Raw genomic sequence first — 25,766 nt, 5'->3', positions numbered from 1 at the left:
TCAGAAAAGAAAAAAGACAGGTTAACATTTTGGGTGTGGACCCTTTGTCAGAACAGGAAAGAGAAAGAGGCGAGTTCTTTCCTAAGTGAAGATGAAGAAGGCTAACAAGTGAAAGACCAAAGTGAGGAGTCCTAAATTAATTAAGCAGGCGACTGAAAGGTATAACAGCCTTTGAAAAGGATTTTTAAGAATGTTGTTCCCTGGATGTGTTGACACTGGAAAGACCATATTTATTGCCCTGAGAAGCTGGTAGTGGGAATTCTCCTCGAACTGTTGCTTTTCACTTGCTGATAATGTTCCCAACAATGGTGTTAGGTTGGAAATTGCAGGATTTTGGTTCAACATTGATACCCTTCCAAATCAGAGTAGTGTGTGGTTTAGAGGGGAACATGGAGGTGGTGATGTTCCCCTGACATTGCTGCTCTTGTCCCTCTCAGTGGTGGAGGCTGCAGGGGAAAGAGGTTGAAGAAACATTGGCAGGTTACAGCGATGCATCCCATACATCATACGTACTGCTGTCACAATCCCCATTGGTGGGGGTGAGCAGGTAGTGAATCCAGTGAAAAGAACATCAGCCAAGCAAACTCCTCTGTTGTGAATGGAAAAAAGCTGTGCATGGATGAAAATGTGCCAGAGGAATGGCAGTGCAGAGACAAAAGGAGTGAAACAGCTCTGAAATAGGGAAGAATGAAGAGGTAGTTTGGTTGGAATAACAGGCAGGAAAAGTGAGGAGACACTTAGTGTCAAGAAAAGAGAAGGCTGAGCGGTAACCTGATCGAGGGCTTTAAGATTAAGAAAGGGTCAATAGGGTAGACGTAGAAAAGCTATTTCCACTTGATTGGGAGTCCAAAAACTAGGGGTCGTAAATATCACATAAATCCAATAGGGAATTCAGGAGAAAACTTCTTTACCCAAAGAGTGGTGAGAATGTGGAACTCACTACCACGGGGAGTGGTTGAGGTGAACAGCATAGATGCATTTAAGGGGAAGCTAGATAAATACTTGAGGGAGAAAGGAACAGAGTGATATGCTGATAGGGTGAGATGGAGCAGCAGGGGAGGAGGCTTGTGTGGAGCAAAAACACCAGAATGGACCAGTTGGGCTGAATGACCTGTTTCTGTACTGATGTTCCATGTAAAAGGAGTGGGGGCAGAATTAATCTGATTGTTATGCACTAATCACGTGACAGCGGACATCAATAAGGCGCACAAGGCAACCAATGTGATGATTTTCTGCTTGTATTTTCTTCTGCTCTGCCAGGCTCAAATCACCTGTCCCCTTTGCCTATGAGAAAAGATAAAGGAGAAAATCTCATTTCTAAACATACCCCTTGGTTGGTTTTAGAAAAAGAAAGTTATTCCCACAGTGGAAGCCTGGTATTTTAGCTCTTGTTGCCTCTGGCTGCTTAAGTAATGTCACTGACAGGAAGAAGCCACACGTGTCCCAGGGCAGTTCCAATCATTGGTGGGCACACCAGGTCGCCCCCATCTCGGCTGCCAACTCTTGTTGGATATATTCCTGGAAATTCCTGGAAGTTTCATCATATGAGCTCCCACCCCTAACTGCCCTACCCAGCCAAATAGCTTTTTTTCCTATCTTTAAATAATTAGTAGAAATATAGAAAAATATATGGCACAGAAGGAGGCCATTCCACCCTTCATGGCCGTGTTGGCTGAAAAAGAGCTGTCCGGTCTAATCCCACTTTCCAGCTCTTGGTCTGTAGTCCTGTAGGTTACGGAATCTCAGGTACATATCCAAGTATTTTGAAAATGCGATGAGGGTTTCTGCCTCTACCATCCTTTCAAGCAGTGAGTTCCAGACCCTCACCTCTGTCCAGTGAAGAAATTATTCCTCAACTGCCCTATAATCTTCCTGCCAATTAATTAAAATCTATACCCCCTAGTGATTTCTCATGCCGCCTCTGGTTCTTTTGCAGGTCACCTTAAATCTGTATGCTCTGGTTCACGACCTTCCCGCCAATGGGAACAGTTTCTCTGTACTTACTCTGTTTAGACCCCTCATGATCTCCCCTCACACCGAATACAAAGAAAAATACTGCAGATGCTGAAAATCTGAAGTAGAACAGAAAATGCTGGAAATAGAAACATAGAAAATAGGAGCAGGAGTAGGCCATTCTGCCCTTCGGGCCTGCTCCGCCATTAAAAAAAAGATCTTGGCTGATCGTCTAATTTAGTACCCTGTACCCCCTTTCTCCCCATATCCCTTGATCCCGTTGGCATTAAGAAATATATCTATCTCTTTGAATATATTTAATGTTTTAGCCTCCACTGCCTTCTGCGGTAGAGACTTCCACAGATTCACCACCCTCTGAGTGAAGAAATTTCTCCTCATCTCAGTTCTAAATGGCATACCCCGTATCCTGAAACTGTGACCCCTGGTTCTGGACACCCCAGCCATCGGGAACATCCTCCCTGCATCTAGCCTGTCTAGTCCTGTTCGAATTTTATAGGTTTCTATGAGATCCCCTCTCATTCTTCTAAATTCTAGTGAATGTAGCCTAGTCGACCCAATCTCTCCTCATACGTTGCAGTATAACCTGACATTTATCCATATTATACTGCATCTGCCATGCATTTGCCCACCACCTAACTTGTCCAAATCACATTGGAGCCGCTTTGCATCCTCCTCACAGCTCACATTCCCCTCTCCCCCCACCCTCAGTTTTGTGTCGTCTGCAAGCTTGGAAATGTTACATTTAGTTCCCTCACCCAAGTCATGAATATATATTGTGAATAACTGGGGCCCAAACATTGATCCCTGCCGTAACCCACTAGTCACTGCCTGCCACCCGGAAAAAGACCCGTTTATTCCTACTCTCTGTTTCTTGTCTGTCAACCAATTCTCAATCCATGCCAGTATATTACCCCCAATCCCATGTGCTTTAATTTTGCACACTAACCTCTTCTGTGGGACCTTATCAAAAGTCTTCTGAAAATCCAAATACACCACATCCACTGGTTCTCCCTTATCTAATCTACTGGTTACATCCTCAAAATACTGCAGTAGTTTTGTTTCCATTTCGTAAACCCATGCTGACATTGTGCAATCCCGTTTATGCTTTCCAGGTGTTCTACTACAACATCCTTTATAGTAGACTCCAGCATTTTTCCCACTACAGATGTACGGCTAACTGGTCTGTAATTCCCTGTTTTTTTCTCTCCCTCTTTTTTTAAATAATGGGGTTACATTTGCCACCCTCCGATCTGTAGGAACTGCTCCAGAGTCTATAGAATTTTACGGTAAGATCAGTTGAAGGTTGAGAGGGACCCCAAGACGCCTTTCTCACCGGGTCGCAACATTTCACTGTGCTGATCTGCTACATGCTATGTACTGATTTAATTTTTTTTTCATGTTTGCACTTGCTGCTGTTCAATATTCAGTCCGTTAACACCTTATCTGTACTAATGCTTTGTCTTTAGGGACTTTCAAAAGGCTTTTGGATAGGTATATGGATAAAGGAGAATGATGGGGTATAGATTAAATTGTCCTTGACAGAGGACAAAGGATCGGCACAACATTGTGGGCCGAAGGGCCTGTTCTGTGCTGTATGTTCTATGTTCTATGTTTCAACACACCATTAACGTATTGTTTGCCTTTGCTCCATGACCTTTTGGTCAGCTATGTGACCTTGTCCAATCTACACCTTCTCCTTTGTTATCTCTTGCTCCACCCCCACCTCACTTGCTTATAACCTGTGACATTTCTAATATTTGTCAGTTCCGAAGAAGGGTCACTGACCCGAAACATTAACTCTACTTCTCTTTCCACAGATGCTGCCAGACCTGCTGAGTGGTTGCAGCATTTCTTGTTTTTATTACTGATTTAATTAATCTTAGGTTGACAATTTTGGCAGCCCCTGGGAAAGATTGTTTACTGTGCCTTGTGCTGCTTTCTGCAGCAAGTGGAACCAGAAGTGATGTATCCAGTTCTTGCGCATATTTTGTTTTAAGAATTTCTTTTAACTAAGATGAACTTTGTACATGTGTAGGTCAGGAATTCCTGAGCAGTACATCATATATATTTTTTTAATGGGACTAGAGATCACAGCATTATTAGGTTAAGTTTAGAGACCTCCCATCTTCATACTTCTCCACTGTGGGTTAAGAATCCGTCTGGTCCCTTTTTTGTAGTGGCATTGTCGATGTGCTTGTGAAAATTTCCTTTGTTCAGTACTACTGGCAACATCTAGAATATGGCTTTGCTAGAAATACAGAGCAGGAAAATTCTTCACAAAGGTTTTTCACCAGTGATGGTGTCTGTCTCGGCTCATGTAGTAGCACTCTCACCTTTGAGAGGCTTTATTGCTGGCCCAACTGAGCCCAGCACAGACCTGGTAGGGGTCACAACTGGAAGCTATGTTGGGCAGTTCATGCACTAACAGTCTTTATATTTAAGAAGAGAAAAGTTTAGCAGTACTTCAAGCCATGTCACCCTATCTGAGCCAACTGCTTAATTCTCCAAGGAATAGGAGCAGAAGTCAGCAAGACAGCCCTTCCAACCTGCTCCGCTATTCAATAAATTCATGGCTGATCTTCCACATCAATTCCACTTTCCGGTTCAATCCTTTGATTCCCTTAGTGCTCAGAAATCTAGCAATCTCGGTCTTTAATACTCAACAACTGAGCATCCACAGCCCTCTGGGGTAGAGGATTCCAAAGGCTCATAACCCTATCAGTGAAGGAACTTCTCTTCATCTCAGTCTACTGCCATCTCCAGTGTTTGCTAAGCAATAGGTTAATTCCTTGCGCTATACTGGAGCAACAGCAACAATTTGCATTTATAAAGCACTTTTAACAAAGAAAAATTCCCAAAGCAATGGAAGGAGAGATTAGCATGGATGAGCAGATGCTTGGTCAATGAGGTGGGTCTTAACAGCAGAGAGAGAGAGAGAGATGGAAAAGTTTAGGGAGGGAATTCCAGAGAGTGGGGCCCAGATGCCTGAAGGCACAGTGGTGGGGTGAAGAATCAAAAGGCCAGATTCAGAGAAACAGAGAATTGAGGAGTGGATTGTATGGCTGGAGGAGGTTAAGGTAAAAACCTAGAGGCGATGGATAAGTAAGACAGTGCAGGATTCAGTACAGAACGCAGAATTTTGGATGAATTGAAGTTTACGGAAAGTGGAGAATGGGAAGTCAGAAAAGAAAGTAGCAGAACTGTTGATTCTGCAGGTAACAAATGCACGGTTAGCCAAATGGCAATGTTGAAAGCAGGCTATATTTGGAGGATACGGGGTCAGAAGCACAACCACTTTCAGTGTATGAGACTGGGGGCAGTTTAACATGATTATTTCAAATTCCGCAAAGCTACTGCAGATTAGTTGATCTGTTGAATTACTTGGAATGAGTCAGATTCTCTGTTTTCTAACACCAACTGTTACTGTATGTAGCAGAAAATATATAATCTACTATCCTATGACATTGGTCACACAATTTTCTGTGAGAAAATAAAAATTTCAGAGCAAAAACGGTCTGAATAAAAAAGCTAGGTTATTAGATTGCTCATTTGACACCATATACCTGTGTGAATTTGTACAAGATGTACAATAACAAGGGAGTTAATGCTGCTTCTGTGTCCCACCTTGGCACATGACTAAACTATGGCTCTTCCATTTCACACACGAGCCTTGCGCTGTCTTTGACAGAGTGCCAGTTTAGTACTGCATCTGACCTTGGTGCTGATTTCTGCTGAATCGCTGGCATTGCTCGTGATGTTGGGCTTGTACCTATGGTGAACTGAATTGAGACAGGCTTAAACTTAATGCAGGTGGACCATCAAAGGATACTGCAACATACAATAGCCTCATGGTCATTCTAGTCAATGAGTTGCGCATGGAAAGTCGAGACCAGAGGTAGTCTTTAGGTGCAGAGCAGGCAGGGGATAATTGGACCCCAGAGTGTGCACATGTATTTTGTTCCCCATTTAAAAGTGATACATTCTTTCCTTGCACAGAAGTGCAGACAGAAGCAAGGTTTTTAATATATAGAAATGTTCATTTTATAAAATATTCTGATTTGATTTTGCTTTAATTTTCAATATTCTGAAGTGAAGTTTTGATTTTAAACCTGACTATTGGTCTCATGATTGAAGCCACCATTTCTACATCTCCTAGATATGGGGAGGGATGCTGATGCGATGCATTTAAGCACCTTAGCCCTCATCTGATAGCAATGGAACATCCCTCACTGTAGAGAAAGGAGCATATTGTGTGACTGCCTCATTGTCCTCAAGTTAGCATGTTGGGGCATTCCCAAGTGAAGGGTTTTGTCTACAGCTCCCATTATCTTTCAATCTTGTAACCAAATTTTAAAGAACAAATATAGCAGGATGTACTTGAATTCACTGTGGGCCTGCGTCCAGTAACACAGAGTATTCCTTTATCAGAGAGAGTGCACAAGGACTCTGGAATAGATTCAGTTATGTAGCAGACTGTCGCATTAAACTCCCCTTACGGTATTTTCAGCACCCCTATTGTGTCTTCACATATTCGGTGTCTGCGCTGAGGAAATTAACCTTCCGATTAACTCCCACTGCCTGGGCTTAATTCCAGTCACTTAGGAGATGAAATCACAATGTTGGACTTGACATTTGGATCACACTGGCGGCCTGTATCCAGAAATTATTTGCTTTGTTGTGTTTGTGCGTGTGTGTAATGCCCAAAGTCAACAGATGGGGGTGACATTGCATTCCTGGAGCCACAAATGCAGTTTTAATTCGTGTTTCTTCTTCGGGGATGAGCCACTTCCTGCCTTTTGCTCTAGCCAGGAGCATGGAAAATCCTGTTTTTGCAAATCATTTTCTGGCTGCTGATGTTGCCAGATTGGGCCAGTCAGCCAGCACGCACCACCATTCACAATTGGACGGAGGTTCACTGTCAAATTCCGATTAATTGATTGGCTGAACTTTGTCACTTTTCAATTAAAGTGACCTGACAGCTCTGAATCCCAGCCTCTGAGATATGCCCAGCTTCCTCTACACACCAAATGTTGGGGAAAATTGCCCCGTAAATGGCTTAACATCCCAACGGGCTCAAATGCTGCATTAGTAGTTTTGTCTGGCAAGATTGAAAGCTGTTTGACAAACTTTATGTAAATTGTTGATTGCTCTTGCTTGCTTGGTGCAAGCTGTGGCTCAGTGGGCAGCACTTTCGCCTCTGCATCAGAAGGCCATGGGTTCAAGTCCCACTCCAGGGCACAAAATCTAGGCTGACGCTCCCAGTGCAGTACTGAGTGAGTGCTACACTTTCAGAGATGCCGTCTTTCTGATGAGACGTTAAACCGATGCCCTGTCGACCCCGCCTCAGGTGGATGTAAATTATTTCATGGTACTATTCGCAAAAGGGCAGGGGAGTTCTCCCTGCTGTTCTGGCCAATATATATCCATCAACCAACACCTAAAAGAGAGTATCTGGTCATCTACTTCATTGTTGTTTGTGGGAACTTGCTGTGTGCAAATTGGCTATCACGTTTCCAACAATACAAACAGCAACTACACTTCAAAAATACTGCATTGGCTGTAAATCACTGTGGTCATGAAAGGCACTATATAAATACAAGTCTTTCTTTGTTTCTTGTTGCAGTGCATTGGGGGCTACAGAGCTGAGGAAGCTGTGCAACTGTTAAAGACCTTTTACAAAGCTGAAAACCCCAATGGTCTGTATCCTCTAATTACCCCTTAATACAACATTTATATGTTTTATACATACACCAAAACCAATTTACAAGCTGCGCTTTTTAAAAATAATATCCTTTTTGCACAACAGCGCCAAAATCAAAAGTAAGGAAGAAGGAATAAAATGCCTCCACGATGTTACCGTCACCAGAAGTTAGTCTGCAATGCCTCATCGGCTAAAAGAAAAGCACTTGGAGAAGACATTCAGTGTTTAAATAAACTGACTGGACAGTAGAAAGAAATAACCAGTTACAGGTTGGCTGGGGAAAGAGATGGTGGCAGTAAGAAAATGCCGGGAAGTGTGGGCAGTAGCATTGCGTCTCAGCCGGCCTCTCCCTGTGGCTCTACCAGTCTTTCCCTCCATATATGTCCATCCACAGGTAATTTCTGACAGAATTACAGGGTTATTTGATGTACAATTATAGGTCTTACTTCTGTGCCTCATGCCTGCCATGTTTGGGAATCTACCAATTGGAGATTGTAGGCGTACATCTGGACTCTACCAACCCAGTGATATTAATACATCATATTTGCACGTTCCATTCAAAGCTTCAAATACAATTTTTATTTTTCTTCAGCGTTATAATGAATTATTAAGTTCATCAAAACTTTAAGTGAACAGAAATTACTCCGAGTGTGTCCTATTGCACCAATGGACCATCTGCATGTAATAAATCAGATTGGTTAGAAAGCCAACACGTGAACACTGATAATAATGGAACAATGTACTTTATCTCATCTGGGGGAAGTAATAAGTAACTGAGCCCTAAAGGTTCTAGATTCAGTTTGTATTATGTGCTGAAGTAGTTGATTTCAGCGGTCATGACTGTGGGGGTTTGGGCCCTGGGTTAGAGGTAGGGGGCTGGTGAGGAGGAGAAATCGGCTCCTGAGAGCAATGCAGCAATACTGGGCTCACTTCATCTCAATGACTACCTCCCTCTCAGCCCCTGACTGGGCTCACTCTATCTTAGTAAATAAAAAGTTAACTACTTAGTTGTTTGGGCCTCTACTGGACCAGGATCCTTTTCCCACTGGGATGTCCTGGCGAGAAAACCCAAATCACTGCCCCTTCTTAGACCACCAGTTAAAATAACAGTCCACCCAAATTGCATATTTAAAGAAGGACACATCTTAGAATGGATATATTGGCCATGGAGGGGATGCAGCATTAATTCACCAGAATGATACCAGGGATAAAAGGGTTACATTATGAAGGTAGGCTACATAGACTAAGCTTGTATTTCCTTGAATATAGAAGATTAAGGGTGATCTAATTGAGGTGTTTTAAGATGATTAAAGAAACTATTTCCTCTGGCAGTGGAGTCTGGAACAAGGAGGCACAAAGTCAAAATTAGAGGAGTGGTGTCAGAAAACAATTTTTCACACAAAGGATAGTGGAAGTGTGGAATACTCTCACCCAAAAAGCTGTAGGTTCAGGGAATCAATTGAAAATTGAAAGAGATAGTGGTGTAGTGGTAAGGTCACTGAGCTAGTAATCCAGAGGTCTAGGCTGATGCACTGGGGACATGAGTTCAAATCCCACCATAGCAGCTGGTAGAATTTAAATTTAGGGTACTGCCTGTGTGGAGTTTGCAAGTTCTCCCTGTGACTACGTGGGTTTCCGCCGGGTGCTCCGGTTTCCTCCCACAGCCAAAGGTTGATAGGTAAATTGGTCGTTGTTAGTTGCCCGTAGTGTAGGTAGGTGGTAGGAGAATTGTGGGTATGTGGTAGGGAATATGGGATTAATGTAGGATTAGTATAAAATGGGTGGTTGATGGTCAGCACAGACTTGGTGGGCCGAAGGGCCTGTTTCAGTGCTGTATCTCTAAATAAATAAAAATAAAAAATTCCATATGTTGAGATTGATCAATTATTTTAGGTAAGGGTATGAAGGGTTATGGAACCCTAAAGTGGAGTTAAGATACAGATCAGGCCATGATCTATTTGAATGGGGGAGCAGGCTTGAGGGCTGAATGGCCTCCTGTACCTATGTTCCCTGCCAGTTTCTGGTGGGTATCTTACCCGCCTGTTCGGAAGAGTGGATTAAAGTGGAAGATGGCAGGATTGGAGTGGGACATCAGTCTCCCGTCTGACATTATCTGCCCACCTGCGTGGTTTCTGCCAGGCAAATAGAGTTATGATTGCTCCTAGAGAGTGTGTGAATAACTGAAGGGATAGAGAAAGACTGGAAGAAAGGGAAGTATTAAATGCTGGCAGAATGCAGCCCAGGAGCCTGATGGAAGAAAAAAAGGTTAGGATCAATGTTGCATTCTAATAAGACCACTTGATTATCTGACTCAATCACTACTCACTAGTCAATTGGAAAGCAGATAAAATCTTGAAGGGATCAAGGTTCAAAAATGCCACCGGTAAAGATTAAAAATTGAAAAACTGAATACTGAAAGTCCACAATGCACTAAGAGTGACTGTCAGGCAAACCCCACCTGCCAATACTGAGGCACACATTATTTCGCCACATGAACATTAAAACTTTAAAAATTGCAATCTGTGACTGGAAGCATATTTGCATAATACAAGACAATGTGGAAACAAAAGGAGCCAGTCCCTGATTCTCCAATACATGGAAGTGGTCAAACTAGTACTAGTCACATGTCTAGCTGGCTGGAGCTTTTGGATTTGAACTTCCAACAAAGGATGTTGAAGAGACTGTTCCATATAAGGAGCTAGTCACATGACTAGCCTGCTGAGCACTCTGGAAGCTTTTTGAATTTTAAACTCCCAAAAAAAAGGACAGAAAACGCTGTGCTCATGGAGTAAAGACCTCTCCTAGAACTGAGAACATCTCCTCTCCTGCCTGTCTGCCCGCCTTCATCTCTTCCCATGAAACTGAATCTTGTGAAAACACGTGCAACTCAGAGAGAGAAAGATTTGCCATGTGAACAAAGTTTTAAGAAGATTACTGGGCCCCAACAAAACGCAAGACTCTATCTTCAACCACAGACTACAGCGACCTTGAGACACAGAACAAGATATTGCCTCAAACTGTTCTACTTATCTTTTCTCTTTTCGCTCCCTATTTTGCATGTTTATATCGCGTGTGCATGCTAGCGTGAGTATGTCGTATATCCGTAAGTGTGAACCATATTAGAGTTTAATTTTAAGGTTTTAATAAATTTCCTCTTTCTGCTTTAAACCAAAGAAAGCCAGTGTGTGCTCAGTTCTTTGCCTTATAATTGGAAACTGTGAACCAGGATTTGCACAAAGGGGAGCTCAAAACACAGTGTGTTAAAAATTAAACCCTGTTGGAATAAGACTAGGTAAAGACAGCAAAAGATCCCTAAACCTTGCTCACCTGGTCGTAACAGTGACAAAATACACAATAGGTCCATTGGTGTCTGAAAACAATAGCAACTTGCGTTTATACGCTGCCTTTAACATAGGAAGATGTCCCAGAATGCTTTGCAGGAACATTATGAGACAAATTTTGACACTGAGTCACATATTAGGGCAGGTGTCAAAAGCATGATCAAACAGGTAGGTTTTTGCGAGCGACTTGGAGAAGGAGAGAGAGGCGGAAAAGTTTAATGAGGATATTTCGGAGCTTAAGGCCCAGATGGCTGAAAGCACAGCCACCAGTGATGGGGCAATGAAAATAGGGGATGCACAGGAGGAGCACAGATAGTTCAGAGGGTTGTAGGGCTGGAGAAAGTTGCAGAGATAAGGAAGGGTGAGGCCATGTTGTGAATTGAAAGAGATAGGTTAGCAACTTGGGCTGGATCTTCCATCGTTATTGATTGATGAAGCATCCCTTCTAAAAGGTTTATCTGTCTTTTACAATTGCTACTACCAAAGCAAAATACTACGAATACTGGAAATCTAGAACAAAAACAGAAAATGCCAGAAATACTCAGCAGGTGTGGCAGCATCAGTGGAGAGAGAAATGGAGTTAGCATTTAAGGTGTATAACCATTCATCACTTCTGAGGAAAGGTCAGCGACCTGAAACATTAACTCTGTTTCTCTCTCCACAGATGCTGCCAGACCTGCTGAGTATTTCCAGCACTTTGTTTTTATTTTTCAACTGATGGCTTGCTGTGCACTTCCAAAATTTTCTGTTTGAACTTTTACTCAAAAAAAGATGTTCTTTAGAGAAGACTGAGGGTTAACCTGATAAAGGTTTTTGAAAAGGTCTGATAGAACGGTTGTAGAGATATTTCCCACTCATGGGGGAGTCCAAAAGTAGGTACTACTATGAAACTACTAAGATAATCAATGAATCCAATAGGAAATTCAGGAGAAATTTTACCCAGCGAGTGGTGAGAAGGTGGAACTCGCTACCACATGTAGTGGTTGAGATGAACAGCATAGATGCCTTTAAGGGAAAGCTAGATGGGTATGTTAATAGAGTCAGATGAAGAGGGTGGGATGAGGCTTGTGTGGAGCATAAACACTGACATGAACCATTTGGGCTCAATGACTTGATTCCATGCTGAACATTCATTGTAATTCAATCAGCAGAGTGTGTCTGCCTTATCTGTTTCCCAGAGGCACTTGTGATACAAGAGGGATTGGGCGTGATGTTGAACGGAAGTGTATGATTACGTCGTGTCTCTATGAGTAATGCTGCATCTGGTGTGTGTGGCTGGAGGACAGGATGTGGAATGGCCATGTGTCTGATTGTGAGGCCAGATCTGTGCAGGACAGTCTGAAGCTGTAGGCCGTTGTGTCTCCAGTTAGGAGGGTGGGGTGGGTTCTGGGCTGTCAGCACAGATCTATTTGTCTCTTAAACCAATAAAAGCAACAGCTACTTCTATTTATGCAGAGTCTTTAATGTAGTGAAACGTCCCATGTCGCTCTACAGGAGTTGTATTAAATTTGACACCGAGCCACATAAGGAGATATTAGATGACCAAAGGTAGGCTCTAAAGAGCGTCTTAAAGGAGGGAAAAGAGGCAAAGAGGTTTAGGGAGGGAATTCCAGAGGTTCAGGGAGGGATTCCAAAGGTTAGGGCCTCAGCAGCTGAAGGCAAGGGCCACCAATGGCGGAGCGATTAAAGTCAGGGATGCTCAAGATGCCAGAATTAAAGAAGCGCAGAAATCTCAATGTGTTGTAAACTGGAGGAGATTACAGAGATGGGGTGGGGGGTGACGGGGCCATGGAGGGATTTGAAAACAAGGATGAGAATTTAAAAATCAACATGTTACTTAACCGGAAGTCAATGTAGGTCAGCGAACACAGGGACGGTGGATGATGGTACTTGGTGAAAGTTCGGATGCGGGCAGCAGCTTTTCGGAATATCTGAGTAAATGAAAGCAAAGAAAGAGAAAAGACAGAACTTGCATTTATATAGTGCCTTTCACAACCTCAGGACTTTGCAGAGCCAATAAAGTCCTTTTGAAGTGCAGTCACTTTTGTAACGTAGGTTATAATCCAAAATTGGGCAATTGGAACATCAAGCACATTTTAAGCAGGAAGCTTCTTGTCTGTGAACACAGTGAATATGAATTGAATCAAAGGGCTCAGAAAGGAAGACTGCCTTAATTCTAAAGACGCACTTTTCTTCAAATATCATCAGCTGCACACAAGGTTTGGCTGCTGTCAATTGCAGTCACCTGTATGAAGAAGGTGACTTCTGGAACTCAGACAGACCTCACATTGGCCAAGCAATCTCTCGCTCCGGCTGTTTTGTGTGCTTACTTCACCATACAAACAAATAGACACATGGAACTGGCTCAGTGATTGAGTAATGAGGCAATTGTTTCACTGGTATCGGGAAAACCTTATTTTTCTTCACCTATTGGTCTAATGTTTGGACAGGTCTGTTAGAATCGCCTGGGCCTCATTCTGCCATGGATGGATAAGTGGGAGATTATAACTCGCCAGTACAGTTTCCCATCAGCAACACATTGGCAGTTCAAATTCAGGCCACTGTGTGTGAAAATCTCTCTGGAAAGCAGAATTTTAAAACTGTACAATTAACTGGAATTGGGGGCATACAGCTGGTTAGAACAATGTTGTACAGCACAGAAGGAGGCCATTTTACCCATCATGCATGTGCCAGCTCTTTGAAAGAGCTACAGTGCACAGTGGTTAGCACCGCAGCCTCACAGCTCCAGGGGCCCGGATTCGATTCTGGGTACTGCCTGTGCGGAGTTTGCAAGTTCTCCCTGTGTCTGCATGGGTTTCCTCCGGGTGCTCTGGTTTCCTCCCACATGCCAAAGACTTGCAGGTTGATAGGTTAATTGGCCATTATAGATTGCCCCTAGTATAGGTAGGTAGGTGGTAGGGAAATATATGGGGACGGGTGGGGATGTGGTAGGAATGTGGGATTAGTGTGGGATTAGTATAGATGGGTGGTTGATGGTCGGCGCAGGCTCCGTGGGCCGAAGGGCCTGTTTCAGTGCTGTATCTCCAAACTAATTCGTCCCACACCCTGTTTCTTTCCACATTGTCCTGAAATTTCTCATTTGAAAATCTAATTCCCTTTTTAAAATTACTATTAAATCCACTTCCACTGCTCTTTAATGCATTGCATTCCAGATCATCATAACCCGCTGAGTTTTTTAAAAATCTAATTTCTCCTCTGGTTCTTTTAAAGTTGTGTCCTTTCCCCCTTGGCACCTGGAAAGCCCTCTCTTTGATTATTTTAGTATCCTAAGTGAAATGAGATTTTTGGTCTGACAAAAACCGGCCCGAGCCCCTCCGATTTTGCCCTGACTCGACCCAACCCGAGCCCGACCCAACCATCCCTTTACTTACCTTCCTGACACCGAACCTGCAAGAAGCTGCAGCGCATGCGCGATGACGTCATAGTGACATCACTCGCTCACTGCGCAGATGCAGTTTCGTCCCAGACTCCCAGCTCAGGTAAGTTTTTTTTTAATTTTTAATACTTACCAGCAGAGCACTTAACCGTGTGTGTTCGGCCTGACTCGACCTGGACTCGGCCCGACCCGACCCAAGCCTGAAAGCCGGACCCGGAAGATGGGCCTGACCCAACCCGAACCCGACACATGTCGTCTGGTCCCACCGGGTTCGGGTCAGGTGGCAGGCCTCTACCCCCAGGTCCCTCTGTTCCTGCACACTCTTTAGAACTGCACCATTAGGTCTATGTTGCCTCACCCTATCCCTTCTGCCAAAATTCATTACCACACACTTGCCGGTATTAAATTCCATCAGCTACTTCACAGAATCACAGAATTATTACAGTGCAGAAGGAGGCCATTCAGAAAAGAGCGCTTTACTCAGTTCCATTCCCCCGCTTTCTCCCCATAACCCTGCACCTTCTTCCTTTTCATATAACTGTCTAATTCCCTTTTGAATGCTTCAATTGAACCTGCCTCCACCACACTCTCAGGCACATGTCTGTCTATTCTCACTTGTCTGCCCATTCTCACTTGTCTGCCCATTCTGCTGGCCTATCTATGTCCTATTGCAGGTGGTTCATATGATCCTCGCTGTTTGCCACTCCTCCAAGTTTGGTATCGTTGGCAAAGATTGAAATTCTCCTCTGTATTCCAAGATCCAAGTCATTTATGTATAGCAAAGGTTTGGTGTGGAAAATGCAAATGTGACAATACAACGGAGGTTTTAACCTGTACCATATCGATTTGGGAGAAGATTTTTTCTTGTATCTAATTTGTACTACATATGCACTGGGAGTGCTGATTAGAAGTTGTAGAGGACGCTTTATATTTTACTTAACCTGTAAAAGGCGTTCAAAATCATGAGGGGTCTGGAAAGAGTAGATAGAGAGAATCTGTTCCCTTTGGCAGAAGGATCGAGAACCAGAGAACAGATCTAAGGTAATTGTTAAAAGAACCAAAGGCAACATGAGAAAACATTTTTCTTTTACACAGCAAGTACTTAGGATCTGGAATGTACTGCCTGGGAGGGTGGTAGAGGCAGATTCAATCATGGCGTTCAAAAGGGAATTGGATAAGCATTTGAAGATAAACAATGTGCACAGTTATGGAGAAAGGGTGGGGGAGTGGGACTGGCTAAGCTGCCTTTGCAGAGAGCTAGCATGGACTCGTTGGGCTGAATGGCCTCCTTCTGTGCTGTAACCATTCTGATTCTATTTATGATTCTGTATGATACTTGAGTTGGGAGTGATTGATCGGGAGAGAATCTTACTTTGTATTCAGTCTATGCTGCACTTGGTTAATGGGCGATGTTCTACATTTTTCTGTAATGGAAAATGGGTGGCAATGGGTGATGCAGTATTGTAGAGGGAGTTTCCTCTTGTATCTAATCCATACTGTACAGTGATTCATGGGAAGTTGCACTGGGGACTGTATCTTATATGCACCCTGTAATGCATCTGAGCTGGGCTAGTTCATATAAGAGCAGCGTCACTGAATTATAGCTGACCTGTACTTAGAGTAGCCTGAACAGTCTGGTCATTTTTAAAAATTCAGTCACAGGATGTGGGCGTCGCTGGCTAGGCCAGCATTTGTTGCCTATCCCTAATCGCCCTTGAGAAGGTGGTGGTGAGCCGCCTTCTTGAACCACTGCAGTCCATGTGAGGTAGTTACACCTAAAGCCTTGCTAGGGTATAAAATTGAAACCCGCCCCAGGCCCAATCTGACAACAGCCAACTTGAACCCGACCCGAGCCCGAATCCTTTAATTTTTTTAAATGCTCGAACCCGACACATGTAGTCGGGTTTGGTCGGGTAGCCGGGCTGTACTGCAGAATGCGGAGTCCGGACTGCACGTTTCCCGCCTTGTCGTCCTGAATGTTCATTTGAAGATTACTTCCCAGAGCAAGGCAGCACTGTCCATGTCCAGCTGACCCGACCCGAGCCCAAATGCTGGACCCGGAAGAGAGACCCGAGCCGACCCGAACCCGATACATGTCGTCGGGTCTGGTCGGGTTTGGGTCGGGTAGCCACACTTTAGGTACACCCACAGTGCTGTTAGGAAGGGAGTTCCAGGATTTTGACCCAGTGACAGTGAAGGAACGGCAAAATAGTTCCAAGTCAGGATGGTGTGTGACTTGGAGAGGTGCTTGCAGGTAGTGGTATTCCCATGCATTTGCTGCCCTTGTCCTTCTAGTTGGTAGAGGTCGCGGGTTTGGAAGGTGCTGTCTAAGGAGCCTTGGTGCGTTGCTGCAGTGCATCTTGTAGATGGTACATACTGCTGCCACTGTGCATTGGTGGTGGAGGGAGTGAATGTTTGTAGATGGGGTGATGATCAAGCGGGCTGCTTTGTCCTGGATGATGTCGAGCTTCTTGAGTGTTGTTGGAGTTGCACCCATCCAGGCAAGTGGAGAGTATTCCATCACACTCCTGACTTGTGCTTTGTATATGGTGGACAGGTTTTGGGGAGTCAGGAGATGAGTTACTCACTGCAGGATTCCTAGCCTCTGACCTGCTCTTGTAGCCATATAGAAACAAAGGAAATTACAGCACAGGAACAGGCCCTTCGGCCCTCCAAGCCTGCGCCGATCCAGATCCTCTATCTAAACATGTCGCCTATTTTCTAAGGGTCTGTATCTCTTTGCTTCCTGCCCATTCATGTATCTGTCTAGATACATCTTAAAAGACGCTATCGTGCCCGCGTCGACCACCTCCGCTGGCAACGCGTTCCAGGCACCCACCACCCTCTGCGTAAAGAACTTTCCACGCATATCCCCCCTAAACTTTTCCCCTCTCACTTTGAACTCGTGACCCCTAGTAATTGAATCCCCCACTCTGGGAAAAAGCTTCTTGCTATCCACCCTGTCTATACCTCTCATGATTTTGTACACCTCAATCAGGTCCCCCCTCAACCTCCGTCTTTCTAATGAAAATAATCCTAATCTACTCAACCTCTCTTCATAGCTAGCGCCCTCCATACCAGGCAACATCCTGGTGAACCTCCTCTGCACCCTCTTCAAAGCATCCACATCCTTTTGGTAATGTGGCGACCAGAACTGCATGCAGTATTCCAAATGTGGCCGAACCAAAGTCCTATACAACTGTAACATGACCTGCCAACTCTTGTACTCAATACCCCGTCCGATGAAGGAAAGCATGCCGTATGCCTTCTTGACCACTCTATTGACCTGCGTTGCCACCTTCAGGGAACAATGGACCTGAACACCCAAATCTCTCTGGACATCAATTTTCCCCAGGACTTTTCCATTTACTGTATAGTTCACTCTTGAATTGGATCTTCCAAAATGCATCACCTCGCATTTGCCCTGATTGAACTCCATCTGCCATTTCTCTGCCCAACTCTCCAATCTATCTATATTCTGCTGTATTCTCTGACAGTCCCCTTCACTATCTGCTACTCCACCAATCTTAGTGTCGGCTGCAAACTTGCTAATCAGACCACCTATACTTTCCTCCAAATCATTTATGTATATCACAGACAACAGTGGTCCCAGCACGGATCCCTGTGGAACACCACTGGTCACACGTCTCCATTTTGAGAAACTCCCTTCCACTGCTACTCTCTGTCTCCTGTTGCCCAGCCAGTTCTTTATCCATCTAGCTAGTACACCCTGGACCCCATGCGACTTCACTTTCTCCATCAGCCTACCATGGGGAACCTTATCAAACGCCTTACTGAAGTCCATGTATATGACATCGACAGCCCTTCCCTCATCAATCAACTTTGTCACTTCCTCAAAGAGTTCTATTAAGTTGGTAAGACATGACCTTCCCTGCACAAAACCATGTTGCCTATCACTGATAAGCCCATTTTCTTCCAAATGGGAATAGATCCTATCCCTCAGTATCTTCTCCAGCAGCTTCCCTACCACTGACGTCAGGCTCACCGGTCTATAATTACCTGGATTTTCCCTGCTACCCTTCTTAAACAAGGGGAGAACATTAGCAATTCTCCAGTCCTCCGGGACCTCACCCGTGTTTAAGGATGCTGAAAAGATATCTGTTAAGGCCCCAGCTATTTCCTCTCTCGCTTCCCTCAGTAACCTGGGATAGATCCCATCCGGACCTGGGGACTTGTCCACCTTAATGCCTTTTGGAATACCCAACACTTCCTCCCTCCTTATGCCGACTTGACCTAGAGTAATCAAACATCTGTCCCTAACCTCAACATCCGTCATGTCCCTCTCCTCGGTGAATACATGCAAAGTATCGGCTACTCCAGTTCAGTTTCTGGTCAATGGTAGCCCCTAGGATGTTGATAGTGGGGGATTCAGTGATTGTAATGCCATTGAATGTCAAGAGAGATGGTTAGATTCTCTCTTGTTGGAGATGGTCATTGCCTGGCACTTGTGTGGCGTTAATGTTACTTGCCACTTATCAGCCCAAGCCTGGATATTGTCCCGGTCTTGCTGCATTTCTATACGGACTTCTTCAGTACCTGAGGAATTGCGAATGGTGCTGAACATTGTGCAATCATCAGCGAACATCCCCACTTCTGACCTTATGATTGAAATAAGGTGAAGCAGCTAAAGATGGTTGGGCCTAGGACACTACTCCGAGGAACTCCTGCAGTGATGTCCTGGAACTGAGATGATTGACCTCCAACAACCACAACCATCTTCCTTTGCGCTAGGTATGACTCCAACCAGCGGAGAGTTTTCCCCTTGATTCCCATTGACCAGTTTTGCTCGGGCTCCTTGATGCCATACTCGGTCAAATGCTGCCTTGATGTCAAGCGCAGCCACTCTCACCTCACCCCTTGAGTTCAGCTCTTTTGCCCATGTTTGAGCCAAGGCTGTAATGAGGTCTGGAGCTGAGTGGCTCTGGTGGAACCCAAAATGAGCATCACTGAGCAGGTTATTGCTAAGCGGGTGCTGCTTGATGGCACTGTTGATGATTGAGAGTAGACTGATGGGACGATAATTGACCAGGTTGGACTTGTCCTGTTTTTTGTTTACAGGACATACCTGGGCAATTTTCCATATTGCCGGGTAGATGCCAGTGTTTTAGCCGTACTGGAACAGCTTGGCTAGGGGCGCGGCAAGTTTTGGAGCACAGGTTTTCAGTACTATTGCCGGAATATTGTCAGGGCCCATAGCCTTTGCAGTATCCAGTGCCTTCAGTCGTCTTTTGATATCACACGGAGTGAATCGAATTGGCTGAAGTCTGGCATCTGTGATGCTGGGGAGTTCAGGAGGAGGCCAAGATGGATCATCAACTCGGCACCTCTGGCTGAAGTTGTTGCAAATTCTGCAGCCTTATTTTCAGTCTCTATATTATAAAATGGATATAGAGGCACTGGAGAAGATGCAAGAAAAGATTTACTAGGATGATATCAGAAATGAGAGTTTTCACCTATCAGGATAGATCAAAGAGGCTGGAGCTCTTTTCTCTAGAAATGAAAGGCTGATGGATGGTCTGATAGAGGTCTTTAAGATTATGAAAGGGCGTGATAGGGTAGATACAGAGAAGACATTTCCATTTGTGGGCGAACAAGAACTAGGGGCCATAAATATAAGATAGTCACTAGTAAGTTTAGTGGGGAATTCAGGAGAAACTTCTTTATTCAGAGAGTGATGAAAATGTAGAACTCACTACCACAAGGAATAGTTGAGGAGAATAGCATCAATGCATTCTCGGGGAAGCTAGATAAACATGAGGGAGAAAGGAGTGGAAGGAGATGCTGATCGGATAAGATGAAGAGTGGTGGAAGGAGGTTCATGTGGAGCACAAACATTGGCATGGGCCAATCGGGCCGAAAAACCTGTTTCTGTGCTGTAATATTTACAGCAGCTGGTTACATACCCAAGGACCTTCTGTATGATGAGGTCGCCGGGGCCGGACGACCAGTGGGGCGCCCAAAGCTCCACTTCAAGGAGACTTGCAAGCGTGACATGAAGGCCCTAAATGCCGACCAGCGCACTTGGGAGTCACTAGCTGGCAAAAAAGAGAAATGGCGACACATCCTGTGGACTGGTGTGCACTACCACGATGACCAGTTGCTACAGCAGCTTGGCAACAGGCGCCAACGTCAAAAACAACAACTCACGGGGTCACTTGGCAGCTTCCCGTGCAGCATTTGTGGCAGAACCTGCCTCTCAAGGTTTAGCCTTCACAGCCATCAGCCAAGGTGCATCAAGAGAAGACACCCCACCTAAATGGATTGTTTGCTGCATGTCCATTATCTTTCATAGATAGAAGGAGGCCAGCCATGTGCTGTAATATTTACAGCAGTTGACCAGGGAACGATGTTAACAGCGGGTGTAAGGAAAGTAGGGTGCATGTTTAATTCCTCAACAATACGGTCTCTTATCTCAATGAACACAAGAAGGAACAAAAGGTTGAAAGCAGCAAGTGTTTATTTGATGAGAACATTACTTGTTATGTGCTGTGAAAATGACTCAGTGACATATTTGACTCAGTATAAAAATAGGAGTTCAAGGTTATTTCAACAAAGGTACTTCAATCTGTGAATTGAATACAATACCTGTCTAGACTCAAACCGTCAGATTATACTGTTGCTGTGTTAACTCTCCTCATAAATACCACTGACAATGAAAAGTAACAATTTTAACAGTGGGACTCGAGCATGATATCGCACATCTGCAATCAGAGACTGTGGCTTGTTAATTGTGTTCAGGAAAATTTTGCAGGGCTAAGGAAAAAGAGTAGGGGAGAGTGGGACTAATTGGATAGCTCTTTGGAAGAGGATAGGCCAAATGGCCTCCTTTTGTGCTGTAAAATTCTATGTTGAACTTCTTTTAGGATTCATTAAAGGCTTGTTTTGAATGACAACGGAACAGACTTAAAAACGATTCTATGCATAGCAGCAATCAGCAACTCCTGCCAAAGTACAAAACTCCCATTTTGCAGACTGACTGGTGTTATCCTGTCTGGTTTCAGCAGTTGCATTGTGAACCCACGGCTAGATACTAATTGTCAGTGGTGAAAGAGCAGTGAAGTAGACTGGGTTGTCTGCAGTTCTGACCATGTGCTGCCCTACTGCAACCTGAGGAGGAAGCAGAGATTGACAAATGTAAGGCACTTTTTAACTGCATTGAAGTGACTTGAATATGGCCTATTTAGATGTGATTTTTTTTCTTACTCAAGTGGTATGAATTGGCATATGGTGAACTGCCATAAGTGTAAGATGCATTGGTGGAAAAATATAATAATGGTAGTTATTTGCTTTTGACTACACTTTCTATCTCTAAATTATTGAGTACTTTTACATGATTAGTGCAGGCACATATTTGAAAAGAACTGAAATTAAAATTCCACACTTCCATATCATTTAAAAGAGCAATTTCATGATCACGTGAAGGGAGAAGAGTTTGGAAAATGGCATTGTGGTAAGACGGCTCCGCTCAATCTCTCCTTTTTCCACACTATCCCAGACCTTCCTTTTTGTTCTTTTTCCACCATCTCCCCTTTCAGTTGCTTAAAATCAATTGCATTTCTAACTCTTCCCACTTCTGAGGAACAGTCATAAACCTGAAATGTTAACTCTTGTTTCTCTATCCATAGATGCTGCCTGACCTGAGTATTCCCAGCATTTTCTGTTTTTGTAATCTATTTTTAGTGATGTTGGTTAAATATTGACCAATAGGTGAGAATGTGGGTAGGTGGGCTCAGGTTGAGCTTAAAAAAAAAACCCCGGTGTTTTGGGGTTTGAGACCATCTTTTTCATCCTGTTTTCCATCTGATTGCGATATCTGCCAAAGTTCGATTTGACGAGCCAGTTCTCAGACGCAAAAAAAAAGCAGCTCTGCGCAACAGGGTCAGAACCGCACCCCCCCCCCCCCCCCCCACCCCCACCCAACCCACCTCAGGATGTGATACTAGCTTAAGAAATTTTTTAAAAATTGAAAGTGACTGTAGCCTTGGATCCCATTCACAAATACATGATGCAAACCAAAGAAGTAACAGCTCGGTGCCATAAAAGATGTAATCTTGCGCAAAAAAACTCCACTGAGCACAATTTAAGTAAGACAAAGCTTTTTATTTTTCCACTGAATTGGTTGCCTGGGATGTTTGCCATGTTTGTTCTACAGAGACTCGTTATCTTCTCTTGCAATACAAAACATATTTGATTGTTGGACGAATGCATTAGGTAAAATTGCAGAACAGCAACTCTTAAAAGGGGCTTGCATTGTCACTAATATTTACCCTTGCAAGCCACAAATCCACCATGGGCCCCAGTGCACTGGGATCCTTCTGAAAAAGATGTTTATTCGCATGTTTAAAAACAGCTCGGTTTTGAAACAGAATTAGCTCTTTGCAACTGTTCAGTTAGTGCCCCATGATTGTAACATTGGTAATGTATTTGCATGGCGCAACATTCGGCCAAATAGAGCAAGAAAATCCCAGGGGTCAACCCTGACCAATCTCAGTTAGCCTCAGTAGTTGAAAAATATAAAATTGCTAAGGGGCTTGGCAGGTAAATGCTGAGAAAATGTTTCCCCTCACTGGGGAATCTAGAAGACGGGATCACAGGCTCAAAATAAGGACTGAGATGAGGAGAAATTTCTTTACTCTTTGGAATTCTCTACCCCAGAGAGCTGATGATAGTCAGTTGTTGAGTATATTCAAGACAGAGGTTGATAAATTTTTGGGTATTAATGGAATTAAGGGATATGAGGATAGTATGGGCAGGTGTAGTTGAGGCAGAAGACCAACCATGATCTTGTTGAATTGCGAGCAGGCTCAAAGGGCTGAATGGCTTACTCCTGCTCCTATTTCTTATGGTTCTTATGGCCTGGAGAGGGAAATTGTCCAAGGTTCTCACTCCTGATTGATTTCTAGTGACTCACTGTCAAGTATGTGCACATTAAGATCAGGTGAGAACGGGATTTGGCTATGAGAGCCCTGTGCAAGAGCCTGATCCTCACCACAGTTGAATAGGTTGACAGTACTCACTGTCTATCTAGCCTCATAGCTGAAGAATGACTAAGCATTGGCGAGTTGCTGCCACTTCATTAGGAGCTTCAGCCTTCTGTGGTGCAGAGGCAAAATGATCAAATCAAAAGAATAAAATAATGAATTACTTTTGGAATTCAGTGGCTGTTATGTTCTGCGACAACATTGAACAGTGATGGTGATTTTGAATTTAGTAATATTAGTTGAGGGAGAAATTTAGGTCAGGACATTTCTACTTTAAATATGTTATGCCATGTGATATTTAGCAGTCGCTGAAATGGGCAGTTGGAGCCTCAGCACCTCCAACTCTGCGGCATTTGAGTGAGCCCAAGCCCAGCTATGGAATGCAAACTAATAGAGGTAAGAGTGCTACCAACTAAGCCACCTGCCATCAACCTCCACTTTTGTTAGCCCCAAATCACTAGCAACAGATTATTCGGTTCAGTATTGTTCTTTCATTTCAGCCCTAAAGATGAAACCAGCCAGCCCTTTAATTGCAAGAGGCAAGCTCATCGAACTAGAAGGCAGCAGACCATCTCATGAAAGAGACAAAGTGGCCAAAGCACACACATCAAGAGCATCTCATTCCCGATTTGCTGTGCTGCATTGCTTGTTTTTCAAACCTGTTGTTCTCCAATTGTATTAAAAAAAACTTCCTGCTTAGCTCTATCATGGGACCATTGATCATGACCTTCAAGGAGGCATAGCACAGCTGAGCACAGAGCAGTGAGGGACAAACAGCAAATGCTGCCTTGCCCCTGCTGCCCACGTCTTGAGAACAAATCATGTGAACAGTATCCCATGGTGATGGATGGGGATTTCTCCACTTCCAGGAAATTCTTAGTGCTTTGAGCTGCAGGCTATTCCTGTCAAGCCTCCGCATTTTATTAAGTTTGTATTAGATATGCCGTCAACTGCTGTGAAAACTGTCTTAGTTCGATACATTTTACCAACAAATAGGGGTAAATTTTTCTCAGTTCACTGCTGATGAAGTAGACATGATTGGTCTTAGCAGGTAGTGTAAAACAGGTGATAAAGAAGCCATGAGAAAGAAACTAGGGAAAAGTTTAAAACGAGCTGCCATCGAAGACTAGATTCATCCTCCGATATTCCTGAGACATGGGCTGTATTTTTATGAACTTTTAGAAGTAATTTACTTTTTAGGATAGGAAGATCATATGCTTGAAACTCTTCAGGAACAATGCACTAGAAAAGAACCCCCCCCTCCCCATCCATGGTTAACACTGCACATGCTGTGGCCTTGAGATACAGCCCTTGAAACTCCTGGGCTCAACCCTGCTCTGTGATGAGTAGAGGCATCCAACTCGAGGCAGAGAAGCCAGAGTGTGACTGCAGTTGGGCCTCAAAATCCCTTGAGCTAAGGGAGGGAAAAATAATCCTGTTCTTGACCAGTGGCTGGTGGAAAGTGTATGTGTGCAGACATTGGGTGAGGGCAAGGTCAAACTCATCACCACTGTGTTCCCAACTTCATACTTGAGACTACTTTTTCCGTTGAATTAGCAAGTGCCAGCAAATACGGTGTAGGAACTTCCTGTAAACAGACCTGCAAAGAAGTGTAAAGGGTCGGCCATTTAGAACTGAGATTAGGAGAAATTTCTTCACTCAAAATGTTGTGAATCTTTGGAGTTCTCTACTCCAGAGAGCTGTGGATGCTTGGGCATTGGGTATATTTAAGACAGAGGTCGATAGATTTTTGGGTACTAAGGGAATAGGGGAAATGGAGATACTGCAAGAATGTGGAGTTGAAGTAGATCAGCCACGATCTTATTGAATGGCGGAGCAGGCTCGAAGGGCCAAATGGCCTACTCCCCCTATTTCTTATGTTCGCTGGTATCACTGTTAGCTTTGAGTCAGAAGATTGTGGGTTCAAGCTCATTCCAGAGACTTAAGTATATTATCGATGTAGACACTTATGTGCTGTAATTCAGGAGTGCTGCGCTGGCAGAGGGGCTATCTTTTTTTCCCTTTCCCTCCCTATTCAACTGTGTATGGCATTATAATGGAGCCCAGTGCTTTCCATTCTCCTCCTCATCCTTTCCAGTAGGAGACATGCCAGCACCCACTCCCACTCCCTAACTCGAGGATGCAGAAGCTAGTTACAGCTGCCCCCTATCACCACTCAACAGGGATGAGGGCCAGAACCTGGGACCTGCCTGCTCTGTATTACTCACCTTCACACTAGTCATGTATTTACCAGTTGAGTTATCAGGGTAAGACTTTGGGCAACAGCTGCTAAACATGTTTCAAAGTTCTGTCAAAACAGTGGAAGTTAAGAATTTTAGAATGACCCTGTG

At 44.0% G+C, this 25,766-nt stretch overlaps 1 protein-coding gene across 8 annotated transcripts in view; it reads left to right on the top strand.

The window, feature by feature from the left end:
- adat2 (adenosine deaminase tRNA specific 2) overlaps positions 1–25,766 on the top strand; it is a 130,393-nt gene that overhangs the window by 23,951 nt on the left and 80,676 nt on the right. For 4 of the 8 annotated variants that reach the window (XM_068045568.1, XM_068045561.1, XM_068045563.1 and 1 more), the window contains 2 exons: positions 7,598–7,670; positions 23,916–24,119. The exons of 2 other annotated variants lie outside the window; for them this stretch is intronic. In XM_068045568.1, the coding sequence (XP_067901669.1) occupies positions 7,598–7,670; positions 23,916–24,097 (255 nt within the window). In that variant the 3' untranslated portion in view covers positions 24,098–24,119. Of the gene's footprint in view, positions 1–7,597; positions 7,671–7,780; positions 10,839–23,915; positions 24,120–25,766 lie in introns of those variants that run through there. 2 more of the 8 variants (XM_068045566.1, XM_068045567.1) reach the window with 2 other exon arrangements.

Source organism: Heterodontus francisci, chromosome 13 (genome assembly GCF_036365525.1).
Source record: "Heterodontus francisci isolate sHetFra1 chromosome 13, sHetFra1.hap1, whole genome shotgun sequence".
Taxonomy (NCBI): Eukaryota; Metazoa; Chordata; class Chondrichthyes; order Heterodontiformes; family Heterodontidae; genus Heterodontus; species Heterodontus francisci.
Note: the sequence above shows the minus strand (reverse complement) of the source record. Positions and strands in the feature narration are given on the sequence as shown.